Raw genomic sequence first — 18,294 nt, forward strand, 5'->3', positions numbered from 1 at the left:
CCACAACAAGCAATACAAAAAAAAATTGTCTAGCACTGCCTTTTCGGCAGGTTTGAGTGGGGCTGGGACTGGTGTCAAAATACCGAATATAACCAAAGTAGAGAGAGTATTAGGCAAATTTTCTGCCACACAGGCAGGGGAAGGGGTGGGATGGGGTGAGGGGAAATCTGGGAGTTTTGGTATTGGAAAATGTGCACTGGTGAAGGGATGGGTGTTTGATGATTGTATGATAGAAGCTCAAACATGAAAGCTTTGTAACTGTATCTCATGGTGAACCAATAAAAAGGGGGGGGGGGATTTTTTTTAAATTGAAAGTATTTAATGATCATTAAGGAAGTTGGTGTATCAACGAACAGATAATCACTGTATCACTGCCATCCTGTTGGTCATCGATTGCCTCGAGCAGGCCCCAGTAATGTCTCCTTCATCCTAGCCCTGAGATTTTAAAAAGTGCCACATTGGAGGCTCTTTCAGGGTCAGGAGAATGAGACCCATCATTGTTACTGGGTTTTGGCATATTGGGTACGACACGGGGAGTTTGCCAGACTCTGCGCGTCGGCAGGATACTTTGGGTAGCCTGCCAGTTTCTCCAGAGTAAGACCTAGATAATAAGATGTCGCGCAGGTAATACATCAACAAAAAATTAAAGAGTAAAACAAACCAACAGAAAAAGTCTTGATTGGCCCCTGAGAAATGCAGGGTAGAAGAAAACAAACAAAAATGTCCTAATGACATACCACTTAAAAGTAGAAACTAAGATGAACATAAACTATGAACATCTTCAGCAACACAGTGATCATTGCGGGGTTTGGGGGCCCCACACAGCAGTGCTCAGGGCTTATTCCTGGCTCTGTGCTTAGGGATCATTCTTACCAGGCTTTGGAGGATCATAAGGGATGTCAGGGATCAAACTTGGACTGATGCAAGGCAAGTGCCCTATCCACTTACCATCTTTCAACCCCCACAATGATAATGGAAATAAAGGAAACTGGAATCTGTGAAATAAACTCAGATGCACATTGTAGCCATCCCAGTGCTAATTATGCACTAAAATCATATGTTGAAACATATTAATAAGAGAAAAAAACATTACCACCATACAATCAGAGCTAACAGTAGACAAGAAACAAGACCTACAAGGCAGCTATCTTAAGTACCTTAACTATCTTAATTGTTCTAATTGTCTTTCAATTTTTTAAGTATTAGCAGTAAGGAAAAAAATTATGTTTTACATGATTATTTACTTACTAGTATTATATAACATTCTCAAATTCTGTGGTTTAATTCTTATTTGCTAAGATATTACAGAGTCCTGTCAAGCACAATAACATCGTGCTGTCATAAATTTTTTAAACATGTAATTTTATAAAAAAAACCATCTCTTCCATCAAGAATATCTGTTAATACTTATTGGTGAGATATCAGATCTCAATTACGTGATGTTTTGTCATGACTTTCAGAATATTAGCAAATGAAACAAACTTCAGTAAGTAAATTATTTACAACTCTCGTAATAAATTATAACTGTCAACAGATCATCTAAAATAAAATTATTTGCTTTTAGGAGATGAAACAACAAAAATAAAGCAATTACCTTGGTGCCTAAGTGCTCAATAAGTGACAATTACTAAAATTATCATTGGAGCTCCCCAATATCCCCTACGTCCCCCAAAATAAGTAAAAGAAATTCTTGAGTTGTAAGAAAGTCTGGTGACACTACGCTCCTGTCACATTCCCTTAGCCATATACCATTTTAATCACAGCTATAGGGGCTCAGACTATCAACCTCTAGCATCCCACTGCTGGTAAACCATTATGCCGTAGGGCCTTCAGACAGCTCAAAGCATATAAAACATTTGTATGCTTCTCAGGAGGCTTCAGTAAAACAAAGCAACATCAATACCATATTTTTTCTCTCTCACTCCTGAACTCTTCATTTGCAATTCCTAGATCAACTCTAATGGTCTATACCAACAAAGACCATGTCCTGTCTCAAACTCTAGGAAAAGTCAATGAAACAGACAGACCACAAGACTGAGAAATGCTAGTCCTTGCTTGAATCTTTTATTGTTTGTTTGGAATCTTATTTTATTCTTACATTTTTCTTTACTAAAAGCACTGTTTTACAATTCATAGTTGAATTTTAGACATACAATATTGTAGCACCAATCCCACCACCACTGTCAACCTCCCACCACTTGTACAATTTTACTTGCACAATTCTATCTACAGACTCATCCTTGAGGGAATAATATATTGTAGAAAAGCTTGAACAAAGTGGTAAAGCATGCAGTATCCTTTGAGACTAGAAAAGAAGCAGGGATATAGGTCAGTGGTACAGCAAATGTATGAGGCTTTACGTTCAAAAGTCACATATACACACAAGACCCCGGTGGCCATGAGAAAGCAGCAGTACAGTACTAAAAACAGTGACCGGCAGCAAGCTGAGGTAGAATGGGAAACTCAGATAACATTAAGGTTGAACAGGCAACTTTATTATCTAGTAGGTGCTTATTGATTCTAACAACCCAACCCTCTAAATGATTTTTTTTTAAAAAGACCTTCAAAATAGAAATGAAATTTCCGGCAGAGTACACCCATTCAAACTACTGAAGATCACATTTTTTTTAAAGATTCGTCAGCTGAAGATTGATGGGAAAAAAAAAGGATCAAGTGTGTCTGCCAGGAACTAGTGTTGAAAACTGGAGCCAGCAACCAAGAAAAATAAAATATTTTGAAGCAAATGAACATACAAACCTTGTGGGCTGAAACTAAAGCAATTTTAAATGGGGGGCAGGGGGGGCTCCAAACTCCTCTTATTACCTGACATCATTACCCTGACATCAGATCTAAGTACAGTAACAAAAAACTATAAATAATATAACAAAATGTGATATGACCACACCAAGACAATAATTCATCAATTTGAAAAGACCAAGGAAAGAGCTCAAAGGGGTACTTCAGCATATGCTTGCGTTCAGGAAACCAGGACCTGATCACTAGCACTTCATGGTTCCCCCACCTAAAAAATCACCAGATAGGACCATCAATCCCTCCACCACCACCAAAAAAGAACCCTAAGATAAAAAGCATAAGTCTACAGATTGACTGAAACTTGGGAACATTAACTAAAAGTGAAAGAAACCTAAAACAAAAAACTCGGAATTACATTTTACGATATGTCCTGAATAGGCGCACAGGCAGAAAGTAAATTAGTGGCTACCTAAGGAAGGGGTGGGGGAGACAGGCAGGCAGTAAGGGACAAACACGACGAAGAGATAGTACAGGGGAAGCAGAAGACCACTGGAAGTTATCCCTCCCCCCAGCACAGAAACCAGTACCAGTCTGGTGAGGTCCCAATCCCCAAAAAGGAACAAACAAGGAATGACTGCAAATGGACAAGAAATTTTCTCTGGAGTGAAGAAAATATTCTAAAATAGACTGTTTAGTTGCACCATTCTGAATAAACTGAAAACCATAAAAACATATGCCTAATAAAGGTACATTTTGAGATATAGCTCAATAAAAACAATGAAAGACTGCTGTACACCTATCAAAATTACTAAATTTGGGGCCGGAGTGATAGCACAGCAGGTAGGGTGCTTGCCCTGAACAGGCTGACCCAGACTGGAATCCAGGCATCCCATATGGTGCCCAGGTACCACCAGGAATGATTCATGAGTGCAGACCCAGGAATAACCCCTGAGCACCATCAGATATAGCCTCCAAACAAACAAAACATTACTAAATTTTAAAATACTGATAATGTTAGCGATAACAAGGACAAGAGCAACTTGCATCAATTGCTGGTGGAAGAAAAAAAAAGGTCCAATCACTCTGGAAAAAGGCTTGATAGTTCCTTGTAAAGTTGTATTTTTACCTATAAACAAATTCAAACAGTATCTACTAACTAAATCTACTAACTAAATCTACTAACTAACTTTTAGAGTTAAACATGCATAAAACATCTAAATGCTCAGGCAATGTACAGGGCATTAAACATCTAAAACTATATCATCCATAAAATGTCACCTTTGATCATACAAAAGTAAATGTTATAAGATACTTCAAGTTCAAAATTTTTTAAAGTAAAATCTTAAAGTCATAGCAAAAACTATTCTATGTCTCCAAGTCCTATTTCTCCAAATCCTCATCCAATGATATTAAATTCAAATTACTAATCTAAGAAAATTGAAATCTAATTTCATTAGACTTAAGAGGCAAAAATTTGATGAAGGGAAACAAATTAGAAAATTTTATGCAGAAAGTCCTACCATTATCAGTATTGTAAACTATAGTGCCTAAAACAGTATTTTTAAAAAAACAAAAGTTACAAATATGAATTTTATACAAATATCTCTTTACAAAGAAATCTCTTGAAAAAGTGCTCTTTCCAAACAAAGAATGGTAGTGCTCCAAAGAGCCAAAACATCTGGATTCACTTTAAAGCTCATCAGGAAAGACTGACATTTTTAGGAGAAGCATATGGCTTATTGAACAGTCATCTAGAACAGAATCTTTTGTCTAGGAAGCCCTATTCAAGGACCATTTACTTATATATAGAATGACTGAATAAAGCAAAGATATTTTTGAATACTATAAAAACGAAAAGAAATAATCTCTTCATCTAGCTTTGTTAAGGACACAGCAAAACATTAAAAAACAAACAGCCAAATTTTTATCCTCAAAGAAAGTACTCTCAACACCAAAATTCCAAGAAGTCATTGAAACAAAAAGAACTCTAGAAAAGCATGAAACTTTCTTAGGAGCTATATCTAGCCAAGACCACCTCCTATAAAAGGCATTTCCATTTTAAAGGATAAAAACACTTTCTTCTTAAAACTCTTAGGGGCAGAGTTCAACAGCTGTGCTATATTAAACCTGAGCCATTCCAAAAGGAAGAACAAAATCTCTAGAGAGTGAGTAATATGGCCTGCTTTCTCCAAAATTATCAAAATGTCTGCTTTGCTTCAAAGTTTATTCAAGAAAAAAACCTCTATACTGTGCATGGGTAAACAGCATAAGAAAATTTGGATTAGGAAATTATGCAGAAACTGAAGCATTTTTGTTTCTAGAAATCTCCATCTCTCCCCACCCCCACCAAAGAAAAACACATTTCAAAATAAAGCAATTATTTTCTAAAAGACAGTTTCAGCCCTATTCTTCCATAACAATCACCCCCATGAAGCTAAGCCTAAAATTAAACTTACTAAAACTGAAAAATACTGTAGTCAAGGTATCCAAAATTCTAATGCAGGCAACAGGTGATTTTGAGGCACAGCCAGGATTTAAAAAGCACTTGAATTAAAAAATGGTCCCATAAAATAAAAATTAAGCCTGGTCCCATAAAATAAATTAAATTAAGCCAAGAAAAACAAAAATCACATTTGAACAACTAGTTCTAAAGGCTGTATTCACCTATCAAAATAACTCAATAGAAACAACAGAAAGAAAATCTGAAATAGAAATTATAAATTGCTTATGCTTTGCTTAAAGGACAAAAAGCTTAAAAGTTTGCAAAAATATCCAAATATTTAGACAAAAGTCATTATAAAGAATGTGGTCACTGTAAACCAGGTACAGGAAGGTTCCATCAGGGTCTCTGAACATTGCAAACTATAAATGAAAAGTTATAATAAAAGCTCATGTATTATATGCAATTATCTGTCAACCTTAAAGAGCTTAAGTCTTTAATCACAACAGAGTAAATTTCCACCACCAGAGCTTCAACAAGTCTAATTTTACACAAAATTTTAACTGGTTCAGTTGTTCGGTAGTCAACCCCATGATGAATAAAACGGTGTACTAAAACTACTAAAGGGAAGCAGACCAGTCAAGGAAGGATACAAAAACACTTTCAAAAGGCAGACACAAAATTCAAGGCATACAGACACATGCCTTTTTAAAAAGGCAGCAGAATCTAGTGCTTTTCTTCACAATCTCTGGAATAAAGTACATGCTTAATATACCTTATTTTACACAATATGTATCTTAAGAAGATAATAAAACACAATTCAGTCACCAATACAAATTTTCTCACCAAAAACAATTTCAAAACTTAAGAAAAAATGCTTACTACAAGGAAAAAAGCTCACCCTAATTCCTCAACTGGAAACACTCTATGTACAAAAGAAATAATGGAATGAAAGTAAAGATAAGACAGTCCCACAAACCAAACAAGCTTGCAGGAAAGAGTGATTAAAATTTTAATTTACTATTATCAGACAAAATAATTCTCACTACAAAAGTCAACATATTGGCCTTGGAGCGATAGCACAACAGGTAGGGCATTTGTCTTGCACGCGGCCAACCTGGGTTGGATTCCCAGCATCCCATATGGTCCCCTGAGCACCGCCAGGAGTAATTCCTGAGTGCAGAGCCAGCAGTAACCTCTGTGCATTGCCGGGTGTGACCCAAAAAGAAAAAAAAAAAGTCAACGTATTTCTTTAGACTAAATTGTACTATTTCCTAGAATTAAAAATGGGAAAGTTTGTTTCTTCATCTGAAAAATAAAGATACAAGAACTCCTGAGTTCATAGGCTGACTATGAGAAACACAAGGAACAGTCTAGCAATGAATATTGCACAATAAATTAGCTGGTACCATTAATTTATGCTCAGACTACCACAAGAAATATCTTCGACTTTCACCAAAGGATATGACTTATATCAGAAGTTTTTCCATTTCAAACTGTCTTACTCTGGAACCAGAGCAATAATATAGGGGGTAGGGCACTTGTCTTGCATGTGGCTGACATGAGTTCAATCCCCAGCTTCCCATATGGTCCCCAAAGCACCACCTGGAGTAATGCCTGAGTGCAGAGCCAGGAGTAACCCCTGACCATCGCCAGGTGTGGCCCAAAAACCAAATACTACATTTTAAAAATAAAGAAAAAACTTCATAAAAAGAGGGGCTGGAGAAATAGTACACTTGGTAGGCCACTTGCCTTGCAAATGTCATCCCTGGGTCTGACCCTCAGCACCCCACTGGTGTATGTGTCTCCCTCCCCCCAATACCAGCCCTCACTCTTTCCACTTCTGGCCTCACGCACCACCAGGAACAACTCCTGAGTGCAGAACCAAGAGTAACCCCTAATCATTGCCAGATGTGGCCCCAAAACAAAACAAAGGGCAGAAATTCTAATAAGAGTTACTACAATCTTTTTAAAAAGCTCCCAGTTTCTATGAGTAATACTTTCCAAATATAGTGATATGTTTCTACGTATTATATCGTTTCCATTTTGGGAGGATTTTGGATTCCAGTGGTGCTCAGGGAACCATGCGGTACTGAGGATTGCACTCAGGACGCTAGCATGCAGTGCACACTCTTATCCTTTGAGCTATCTCCCCAGGCTTCTTTTTTTAATATGAGGGCTCTCTGCTTTAAAAAAAAAATCACACATCACTAAATATGTGCTTACTCATTTACGTGATAAGCATTGTGTAAGATTACTACAATGGGTACCAAAAACTATCCAAGAAATATTTCCAGCCCTTCACAACCCTGTAACTTCACAACTCACGCATCAGTTCATGTTCTAAAACTGCTCACTTGTGAATGTGTGTGTGCATGTGTGTTTAAAATTCAGCACAGAGGACAAGAAAGGTACCCATGGTCCCAGGACACAGGGAGTGGCGGGTGTACCACCAGGGACCAGAAACAAATGAAAAGGTTTGGCCAGAGACAGTACAAGGGTTAAAGCCTTGCATATGCCAATGCTGATGAGATTTCCTACACCATATGATCCCCTGGCACCTCTGGAAGCAACAACCAAGTACAGAACCAAGAGCAGCCCCCAACTCCAGCACTTCCATGTGTGGCACCAAAAATCCAATTCCACAACAAAAGTCAGTATGTTATATTAAGGTAATCAAGAAAAGAACCTATGATGTCCAACGCTATAACACAGTGGGTAGGGAACTCACCTCACCCACAGGAATTCAGGTTCCATACTCAGCTCTCCCTGAGCACTGCTACGAGTGGCCCAAAAAAGTAAAAACAAAAACAAAAAAACTAAAGAAAATTAAATCTCTACTATTGATAACAACAAACCAACTTAATTATGGATATTTTCACCAAAGAAATAAGCTAAATAATGAAACCCATCAAATTATACTTTAGAAACTTTTCAAGCTTAGAAATCTGGCATTATTATGTTTAAAAAACTAAAAAGTGGATGTTCTTCAGATAGGAATTTGTTTATTCAGCTTATCTGAAGTAGAAGCAAACCAACCTACTGATTTTAAATGTCCTAAATGTTTCTCAAATTCGTGCTAATTTCCCAGAAAGGTGTAACTCTGGTCAACCCTTGGACTCTTACTCATCAGAGGTCTCCGCAGACTCATAATTTTATACTGGCTTATCTGATGCTGAAAAAGAAAATAGAGCCACAGCCTAGTGGCAGGGATTGAAGCACGAAACAGGCTTTAAAAAGGTCCCATACAACCACTAGTATTATCTGCAGATCTATGATCCTATGAGCTATATTTGAGTTAAACACAAGTCTCAAGTCCAAACTGAGAAGTAATGGCAAACATTAGATGCGACAGAAAAATAGGTTATCAAAATTCATACCTAAAGACCACTATACCAAGTATCCTGAGTCCAAGTACTTCTTTTTTGGAGGTAAAATCGTATTTTACCTAGCTTTTGGATTAACATGGTAAGTAGTTAAACTTCCCCATAACAATCCCTTAGGATCTCTTTAAAGTCTGGGGAAGTAAAGAAAGGTATAGATCTTGAATCTAGGACTTTCTCTGTTTCTCATTCACTCCAGGGAAACAAGCATCAGTAGAAATTGATACTCAATCTAGGGAAATGAGAAGTACATAAAACAGGCCCCACACTGGAGGGCATGCTCAGTAACTGTATCGCTGTTCAGTGATTTGCTCAAACGGGCGCCAGTAACATCTACGTCCTAGTCTAGCCTAGGACATAGTAACATTTGTCCTGGCCCTAAGATTTTAGCAGCCTCTCTTTACTCGTCCTTCCCAATGGAGCTGCTTTGGAGGCTCTGTCAGGGTCAGGGGAATGAGACCCATTACTGTTACTGTTTTTGGCATATCAAATACACCACAGGGAGCTTGCCAGGCTCTGCCATGGGGGCAGGATACTGTCAGTAGCTTGTTGGGTTCTCTGAGAGGGAGAACCAGACTATTAGGAGCTTTGTTTCATAGTCTCTGGTTATTGGCCGTTGATGGGATTGCATGGCGCTGGGGGCAGTTGGTGGGTGAGACTGCCTAGCTACTGGAAAACGGGGGATCTGGGTGCGGGAGGCTCAGTCCCGATCCGAGCAGGCTTGGAGATCTCAACCCAGTAACTAGAGCAGCAGAAACACTGACACTCAATTTTCCCTCTTTACTGATTTGCTTTGTTTTTTTAACTGTTACATCACTGTTAGCCGAATCTCCTGCCTCCTCGCCTAGCTGTCCTCACCTGGGCCCCTTGGAGGAGGGTGGGTTGAGTTTCCCTCCCCACCCTGAGCAGAGCCCCGGCAGCTGAAGACCTCCGGTTCCAGCCACAGCCATGCTTAAGACCACTCTCCACACGTTCGGACAAGCCTCACGCATGAAGGAACCAGCAGAGGAACCCAGGTGTGCAGTACCCAGGGCGTAGATCTCCAAGCCTGCTCGAATTGAGACTGGGGCCTCCTCCACCCAGATCCCCCATCTTCCAGTATGTAGGCGTTACACCCACCAACTGCCCCCGGCGCCATGTAATCCTATCAATGGTCAAGACCCAGACTAAAAGACCCTGCTCCCGGAAGCGCGCAGCCGCATTTGCGGCCAGTGACATCTTATTATCTAGTTCTTACTCTGGAGAACCTGGCAGGCTACCAAAAGTATCCTGCCCACACAGCAGAGTCTGGTAAACTCCCCATGGCGTATTCAATATGCCAAAAAACAGTAACATGATGGGTCTCATTCTCCTGACCCTGAAAGAGCCTCAAATGTGGCACTTTTTAAAATCTCAGGGCTAGGACGAAGGAGACGTTACTGGGGCCTGCTCGAGGCAATCGATGAACAACAGGATGACAGTGATATAGTGATACACCACCGTTGAATTCATAAAACTTAACAGTTAACTGCTTTCTTCTAACAGTTCCTTTTCTTCAATAATTGTATTTGTTCCCCACTCCTGTTCTTGTCAAATGCCTGATTCCACCCTCCCTCATTTTACTCAAGAGCTGGAGTGATAGCACAGTGGGTAGGGAGTCTGCCTTGCACACAGCCGACGCGGGCGACCTGAGTTCAATTCCTCTGCCCCTCTTGGAGAGACTGACAAGCTACTGAGAGTATCCCACCCGCACGGCAGAAGCTGGCAAGCTACCGGTGGTGTATTTGATATGCCAAAAACAGTAACAAGTCTCACAATGGAGATGTTACTGGGCCTGCTAGAACAAATCCATGAACAACAGGAGGACAGTGACATTTTACTCAAGTGATGTGAAATGTTACATCATTTGCAACAGTTTTTCTAAGCATCATGATAACACCCATGGTATTTGTTTGATTTCCGTTTGGGGACCACACTCAGGGATGTTCGGAGGCTACTCCTGGCTCTGTGCTCAAGGCTCAGAAAACTATATCTGGTGATAGAGATCAAATCAAGTTTTGCATGCAAGTCAAAGCACTTTACCTGCTGTTCTATCTTCCCCACCTTAACCTGATTTTTTTGCTATGGATATCCAAAATTAATTTGTCCTCTCTTCCTTCAACTTTTTCAAATTCCCATTATTCTCGAGTCATTAATGAATAGGTGGGGAAGTGGCTCAGCAATAGAGAGCATGTCTTAAATTAAAAATGAAAAGCAAGTTATATAGAAGACTTATAAATGTAATTTCATCTCATCTCAAGAAAAGTCTTGGAGGCAAAAAAGTGATACAGAAAAAAATAGATATGAATTTATTTAAAATTTGTTTTCCTTAGTTTTTAAGTTTTTGGAGTGTGAAAATCACTTACACAATTTCAAATTTTATTTTATTTCCAAATCTCTTCCAACACATTTGCAAGGAAACTCTTATAACTAAATAAGAAGTGCTAATTATCATGAGTTTTCAAAATCTGGTGACTTCCAGAGTTGGAGGGAGATAGTAACAGTGGGTAGGGCCTTGTATGTGACTTACCTGGGTTCAATCTCCAAATGATCCCCCAAGCACTGCCAGGAGTAATCCCTGAGCCAGAGCCAGGAAAACCCCTGAGCATCTCCAGGTGTGGCCCAAAAACAACATATATACCTGGTAACTTCATTTCAACTGTTATAACCACTGAGAAAATGACTGGCTTAAGTTTAGATGTAGTCATGTTTTGATTACGCAGGCAACACATGGTCCTTTGAAAATGGTTTTCAATTTTTCCAGTTACTGTGAACACATATGAGACTGCAAAATTAATATGCATGTCTTGAAGAACAAGTGCTCTCATCTGGAAGATTTCTAGTCCTAACTCAGCAAGAAGAGTATTTTATCCAACAGAAATACTTACAGGGGTCAGAAAAATAGTACAGTAAGGAAGCTGGGGGTGCACACAGCCAGCCAGGGTTCGATGCCTGGCACCACCTATGGTTAGCTGAAATCCTCCACAAGATCCTTGAGCACAGAGGCAGGAGCAAGCCCTTGGACACAGTTGGGTATAGTCCCAAAAGAAACAAAACACCAAACACTTTGCATTTTTCAAGTTCCCTGCCTGTAGAACAACTACCTACTCCCAAAACTCATTTACCTTCAGTAGTTTTAGGAAGGAGCATTATCTCGCAGTGACTCTTCCACTCTTCCTTAAGCATCTCCTACCTCTGCCTTCAAACCGTGTCACAAACGGTTGACAAGGTATTCCAGGTACCCAAGGATCCAAAGTCGCCTCTTCTTCCTCTTCTTTCCCACCCAACAACCACTATCCAAAGCCTAAAATAAAGTGCACCTTCAAAAATGATTCCTTATCAGGCCAGAGAGTACAGCGTGGAGGGTGCTTGACTTGCAAGGGACGGACGGGTTCTATCCCACAGCACTCCCATATGATGCCCGGAGTAAGCCCCAAGCACCAATAACTGGCGGGTGTGACCCAAAAAACATTAAAAAAAAAAAAAAGCAACAGCAACAGCAAAACGATTCCTGATTAACTCTAGTTCCAACTCACAGCATCCCCTTCATATGTACTAGTGAATCACACTAAATCGCGTTTGATGGACCTCTTTTCCATTTGTTCACCATACACTCCCCCCAATTCTATGCAGTCCCTTCACACCTACCTCTTCCCCTACCTGCCCCCCCCTTACATCTAGATCTCAGTCTCTGTGCGTGATGGGGGGCGGGGTGCAGTCCACAGGAACCACAAGCCCTGGTGGCCAAGTAAGCCAGTAAGTCATGACAACGGTGACAGAGCAAGATCCTTTGTAAACAACGTGTGTGTGTGTGTGTGTGTGTGTGTGTACACACATACAATCGGGTACAGGCGGGGAAATCGGGGAGCGCATTAAGAAAGGCGGGCGCAGGGGTGTCACCACCAAAATCCTCGAGGGCAGAATAGCACCCACCTTTGCACGGTGAGGTGCTGATGAGCAGGGAGTCTGGGGGAGAAGCTGGAGACGTTTTACAATTACCTTCCAAAGGCTCTGCTTGCTTGCTTTTTTTTTTAACTAACACGGAATTTCCCACCGAGTTTTCTCCTCCCAAGCAGCGGATGAATAAAAAAAAATAAATAAGTCAATCAATAAAGAGCCTTTCCGTTCAGAAACCCAATCAATCAATACCACGCCGGGCCCAGGGCGGGAGAGGGTGTCGCAGACTTGGGGAAGACTCGGAACGGTGGGGAAACAGGTGACACGCGGGGTGCGGGCCTGTGTCTGTGTGTGTGTGTGTGTGTGTGTGTGTGTGTGAGAGAGAGAGAGAGAGAGAGAGAGAGAGAGAGAGAGAGAGAGAGAGAGAGAGACGGGGGTCGAGAAGACTCCTCCCCTCGCAGGGGCACAGGCTTGGGGACACCCACCACCAGTGTGTGTGTGTGTGTGTGTGGTGTAGTCCTCCCCTCGCAGGGGCACAGGCTTGGGGACACCCCACGACCAGTGCGTATGTGTGCGTGTGTGTGTGCGCGCGCGTGTGGTGTGTATGTGTGACGGGGGTCGAGGAGACTCCTCCCCTCGCAGGAGCACAGGCTCGGGGACACCCCGCCAACACAGCCTCTCGGCGGCCCCCGCCGCGCTCACGCCCCCCTGGCCCCGCGGGCTCCCGGGGGCCGCGGCGAGCCCCAAACCCGGCCGCCCTCTGCCGAGGCCAGGGTCAGCGGAGGACGCTCTTGGCAGGCCGCCTCGGCAGAGGACGCCTTCGGCAGGCCGCCGCCCAGCCCTCAGAGATCTCCGCCGAAGCAGACAGCCCCGGGAAGCTTGCAGAAGGGTTCTGCCAATTCTATTACCTGGTCGGGACCCGGGAAGCAGAAAGGGCAGCGCGGGCCGTGGCCCTTCTCCCCCATAGCGCTTGCCTGAGAGCCGCTGACATTGAGACCGCCGCCATCTTGCTACAGGCAAACGCCAGTACGGATCGCCGCTAGGGACAAACTTGCTTCGTTCCCCAGCCAGTGCATTCGCGTTACTATAGCGGCCTTTCTTTCTTTTTCTTTTTTCTTTCTTTCTTTCTTTTTTTTTTTTTAATTCAGAGTCCGGGGAATAGCGGGATTTAGAAAAGAGTCAAAGTGTTTAGGTTTAAAAGAAAAAGAAATGGGTAGGGGAAAAAATGGACACCTGGATTAAGTATTAAGGTCTACAAAGTCTAATGCTTCTTTGGTCATCAGAAATGATTATGAAATAAGAAGACCGAAAAAAGAAAAAATTATTGAAAATGTAAACACCTGCAACTCATAATTTTTTCAAAGGACTGAGAATATTTAGGGCTGAACCCACTGGAAGAGCCAGAGGGCTCTTTGGGTTCTTGAGAACTTAAAGTAGTACTTTTCCAAAGTGTTGCCAGATTCACTTTGCACGCCCTCTGGACAGGCTGTGTTTGTTTGATGTTTTTAAGTTGTAGTGATCATATTTTCCAAATGAAGTGCCTGGGCACATGGGCTGGCAAGGATTATTTCTGACGTGAGAATTTATATGAAAAAAACTACTGGAACATAATATTTGATATCACTTTTCTCATTAAATCCTGACGATATGCTCTTAATCCAGAGGCACAAAAATATTTTAAATACTCTGTTCATATGAGGGGAAAGAAAACCTTTTACAGTATGTATTGTGTGCTGCTGACATTAAGGATACCCATTTCAGACTGTGAGGATAGGTCAGGAGACAGAGGCATACAGAATGAATTTAAGCCCCTGGACCCTATAGTTACCCCCAAACACCCTCTGGTGTCCTCCTGAGGGGGTTCACTGAGGGAGTTGGCTCTAGTGGTCCCCAGCACTCCAGTGAACCTCAAAACGTAAAGTATAGCAAGAACAAGAAGTGGATTCCTCCTTCCCCTAAACACTTCCTCGGACCCCTGTCCCCAAAGAACAATATTAGCTGTGCATCCTGTAAAATAACAAGATTAGTGTGTAAAGTTGTTTTGGTGACTGTTTGTTTTTTTTAAGGATTTTAAAGGAATAAGATTAACAAGAAGATAGGGCACAGCTAGTTTCTTCATTTTCGTCAACTGAAAGACAATTTAATACCTTGGGGAGAGGGAGAAAAGAGAGATTCAAGGTAAAGAGAGAACAAGCCATGTCCAGGGAAAGAGAAAACTCATCGAAAGATAAAGGAGAACTAGGAGAGGTATCTCAGGAGATTTTTAACTTTCCATTTTCCATAAAGTTTTCAGAGGAAATAGTCAAAGTTGCACTGAAAGTTTTATGTACACTTTGTTCAGTTTACCGCTGATTACATCTTATTTGGCCCTAGTAGATGTCAGGAAAGTGACATTCGTATAAAGTAATAGTCCAATGTCAGGTTCATGTGTTTCAATTCATGAAACCACTGTCATAATCAAGATGCAGGTCCCATCACCACAGAGACACCCCTCCCCCCAAGTGCTCCAGCCACCAGCCTGATCTGTTTGCGGTTTTTGTGATTTTGATATTTCAAGAATGACATATGAGTGAATATAAAGCACATAAGGAGTTTTCTGTGGAGGTGGTCGTTAGGGCCACACCTGGAGATGCTCAGGGATTACTCCTGGCTCCGGGCTCAGGGGTCATTCCTGGCAGCACTCGAGAGACCATACAGGAAGCCAATGATCAAAATCAGGTCGACAAGGCAAAAGCTCTACATGCTTACATGCTTTACTATCACTCCAGCCCCAGCACATAAGCTATTGAGATTTCATTCAGCATGCCATATTTCATAAAGTGAACATTTCACATTTATGCAAATGCTTTTGCCAAAATGTTGGTACAAGATAAGCATGTGTGATACATTCCTGAATACATATGTTTACTAAATAGTTCAAATTGATGCACATCATTTCTTCAAGATAGTTTGTCTTGGTTTGGTTTGGTTTCGGGACCACACCCGGCAATGTTCAGGGGCTACTCCTAACTCTGCACTCAGGAATTATTCCTGGTGATCCACAGGAGCCCACCTGGGAAGCAGAGGATCAAGCCCAGGTTGGTCGCATTCAAGACAAGTGCTGTTTCTCTCCAGCCCCTCTTCCTGGTAGTTTGGTGAACATTTTTCTGGTCGGGGAGCTGGGGGGAAAGTAACTGATCAGTTGTTATTGATTTGAGCTTTATAATTATTTAAAATTCTACACTTGAAGAAATTTACTGCAGTGTTGCCAAGTACCCTTACAAACCCTCACCTTCTATGTCCCCAGAGGCTGCACTGCTATCATTGGTTTTCTTATCTGATGCCCAGTCCTGTCATTTAAGATGTGTTTACTTTGTCTCTCTGCCATAATGCGTCATCTTCAGATCCATCCAGTACACTTGAAACTCCTGTCTTTTTGAAGTTTTTAACTGAGTGTTTCATGTGGTATCAGGTCCCAACACATGCGTAACAGTTCTAAGACATTCTTCAGGCAAAGCATATGTTCAGTCCATTGATCTCTCTCTCCAGTTCTAAGCAAACCCTTTAAAGACCACTTGCACCATTTTGACAAGTGGATCATGAGAGATTGATCACCAGTTGATATCCACTGGAAATATTAAAGATTTATTTACGCATACTGACAATGTGTATGTGCTGAGAATTCTAGGCTCCTGGCTCACACTATAAGAAAAAACAAAGAAGCATCCATGTGTCTTGGATGAATATGTTGCTGTTCTGTTTACCTTTTAAGCAGCATAATGAACAGAATTATACCATGTAATGATTACTCCATGAAAAGTTATAAGTCAGTTTTTGGACTGAAAACAAGTGCTATGTGGTGGTGAAAAAGGCAACAATCCATTTAAGCTACTTGGTGTATCAATAATTTTATTTCTTTTTATTGCTGAGTAACATTCTTTGCTGAATTAGTCAGAATTCTCAAAACAACAACAATAAAATACACAGATAGTCATGCCACCACTTGTTTAGCCATTTATTTAGAACACTTTCTTTTGTTTCCCATATTTGACTATTGTAAGTACAACTACTGTGAACCATTCAAATTGATGTTTGTGTGGATGTTAATTTTTATTTTCTTGAGATAAATGCTCAAAACTGCAAGACTGGATACTGAGATACATACTGTTTAGTTTTTAGAAACTGTCTAACTACTTTTGAGTGAAACTATATCACTTTACATAACCAGAAAGTATTATATGATCCCGTTTCTTTTGTTTTGTTTTGGAACCACACCTGATTGTGCTCACGGGTTGCTTCTGGCTACTTTCTCCCAGTGATGCTCAGAGAACCAGGTCGTTGCTCAAGATCAAATACTGGCCTCCAGAAAGCAAAGCATACAACCTAGCCCTTTGAGCTATCTCCCTTGCCCCTGATGTTGGCTCTTAAAGTCCTAACCACTACTTAGTATTTCACTATTTTTGAATTTTACTTTGGCTAACATAAATCATGGGCTGGAGCGATAGCACAGCGGGTAGGGTGTTTGCCTTGCATGCGGCCAACCTGGGCTCAATTTCTCTGCCCTCTCAGAGAGTTCAGCAAGCTACTGAGAGTATCTCGCCCACACGGCAAAATCTGGCAAGCTACCTGTGACATATTCAATATGCCAAAAACAGTAACAACAAGTCTCACAATTTGTTGTGAGACGTTACTGATGCCCACTTGAGCAAATTGATGAACAATGGGAGGGCAGTGCTAACAGTGCTAACATAAATCATAGGTTGTAATAATATCTCATGGTCTTAATTTGTATTGCCTAATAGCTAATAATATTGACTATCTTTCCATATATCTCTTTGCCACATGTGTATTCTAGAAAGTATCTTATATCTACTGCCCATTTTCAAATTGTACCACTTGTTTTTCACTTACATTTGGAAAGATCTTTATGCATTCCAGATATAGTTCTCTTATCAGATATATGGTCCAGAAATATTTTCACCTATCTGCAGTTTTTTTATTTTTCATCTTCTTACAGGTCTATTGCTTTTTTGAGATGGGAGGTCCAGAATCAGTACTCAGGTCTAATTCCTGGCTCTGGGCTCAGAGGTTACTCCTAGAAGAGTTTTGGGGACCATACTGGGTGCTGGGGATATCAAATCCAAGTACATTACCTGTTGCACCATCATTCTGACCCTGATCTATTGCTTTTTAGCTTGCTTTTAATTTTGATAAAATCCAGTTTGCTCATTTTAAATTAATTTCTTTTTATTTTAATTATTCTTTTGTTACCATGTCCAAAAACTTATTTCCTAACTCTAGGTCATTTCTCTCTAAAGGAATTTTAATTCACCATATACACTTAAGACTAATGATCTACGTTGAGTGAAGCTCTTAGTGACTAGGGTTTGAGGTTGAGATTGAAGTTCAGTGTTTCACCTGTGAAGATGGAATTGCTCCACTGTGTCTGATGGAGAGTCTTCCACAAGACATATAGAGCAGGTCCATCCATGACATGTCACTCTGGCATGTGAACTGAGCCATGTTTGTGCACAAGAAACTTTCACCACTCTCTTACTACCTGAAAGAATGAAAAGTGAACTTCCTAGCCAGAGTTGGGATTATAATCAGCAACAACTTTTCTACCAAAAGTCCTATTTATATGTCAGGAAAAACTTCTAATTACAGGGTAAGCTTCTCATTTTAAAGCATATGCTTTTCATCATCTGAACTACCTTCTTCTCATCTGAGTCCTCTTCTTTCTCGTTGAAGCTTTAGGCCTTTATCCCATTCCTTAACTCAGGATTTATATCCCATTTTATCCAGCTGGCTTTGGGATTCACA

General features: G+C 40.9%; 1 protein-coding gene across 1 annotated transcript in view; it reads right to left on the reverse strand.

The window, feature by feature from the left end:
• Positions 1-13,549, reverse strand: part of NDUFS4 (NADH:ubiquinone oxidoreductase subunit S4) — a 90,625-nt gene extending 77,076 nt beyond the window's left edge. Inside the window, exon 1 of the mRNA XM_056112093.1 lies at positions 13,401-13,549. Coding sequence (XP_055968068.1) covers positions 13,401-13,498 — 98 coding nt within the window. The 5' untranslated portion in view covers positions 13,499-13,549. The remainder of the gene's footprint in view (positions 1-13,400) is intronic.
• Positions 13,550-18,294: the final 4,745 nt, after the last annotated feature.

This window comes from Sorex fumeus, unplaced genomic scaffold, assembly GCF_029834395.1.
Source record: "Sorex fumeus unplaced genomic scaffold, SorFum_2.1 ptg000015l, whole genome shotgun sequence".
Classification (NCBI taxonomy): domain Eukaryota; kingdom Metazoa; phylum Chordata; class Mammalia; order Eulipotyphla; family Soricidae; genus Sorex; species Sorex fumeus.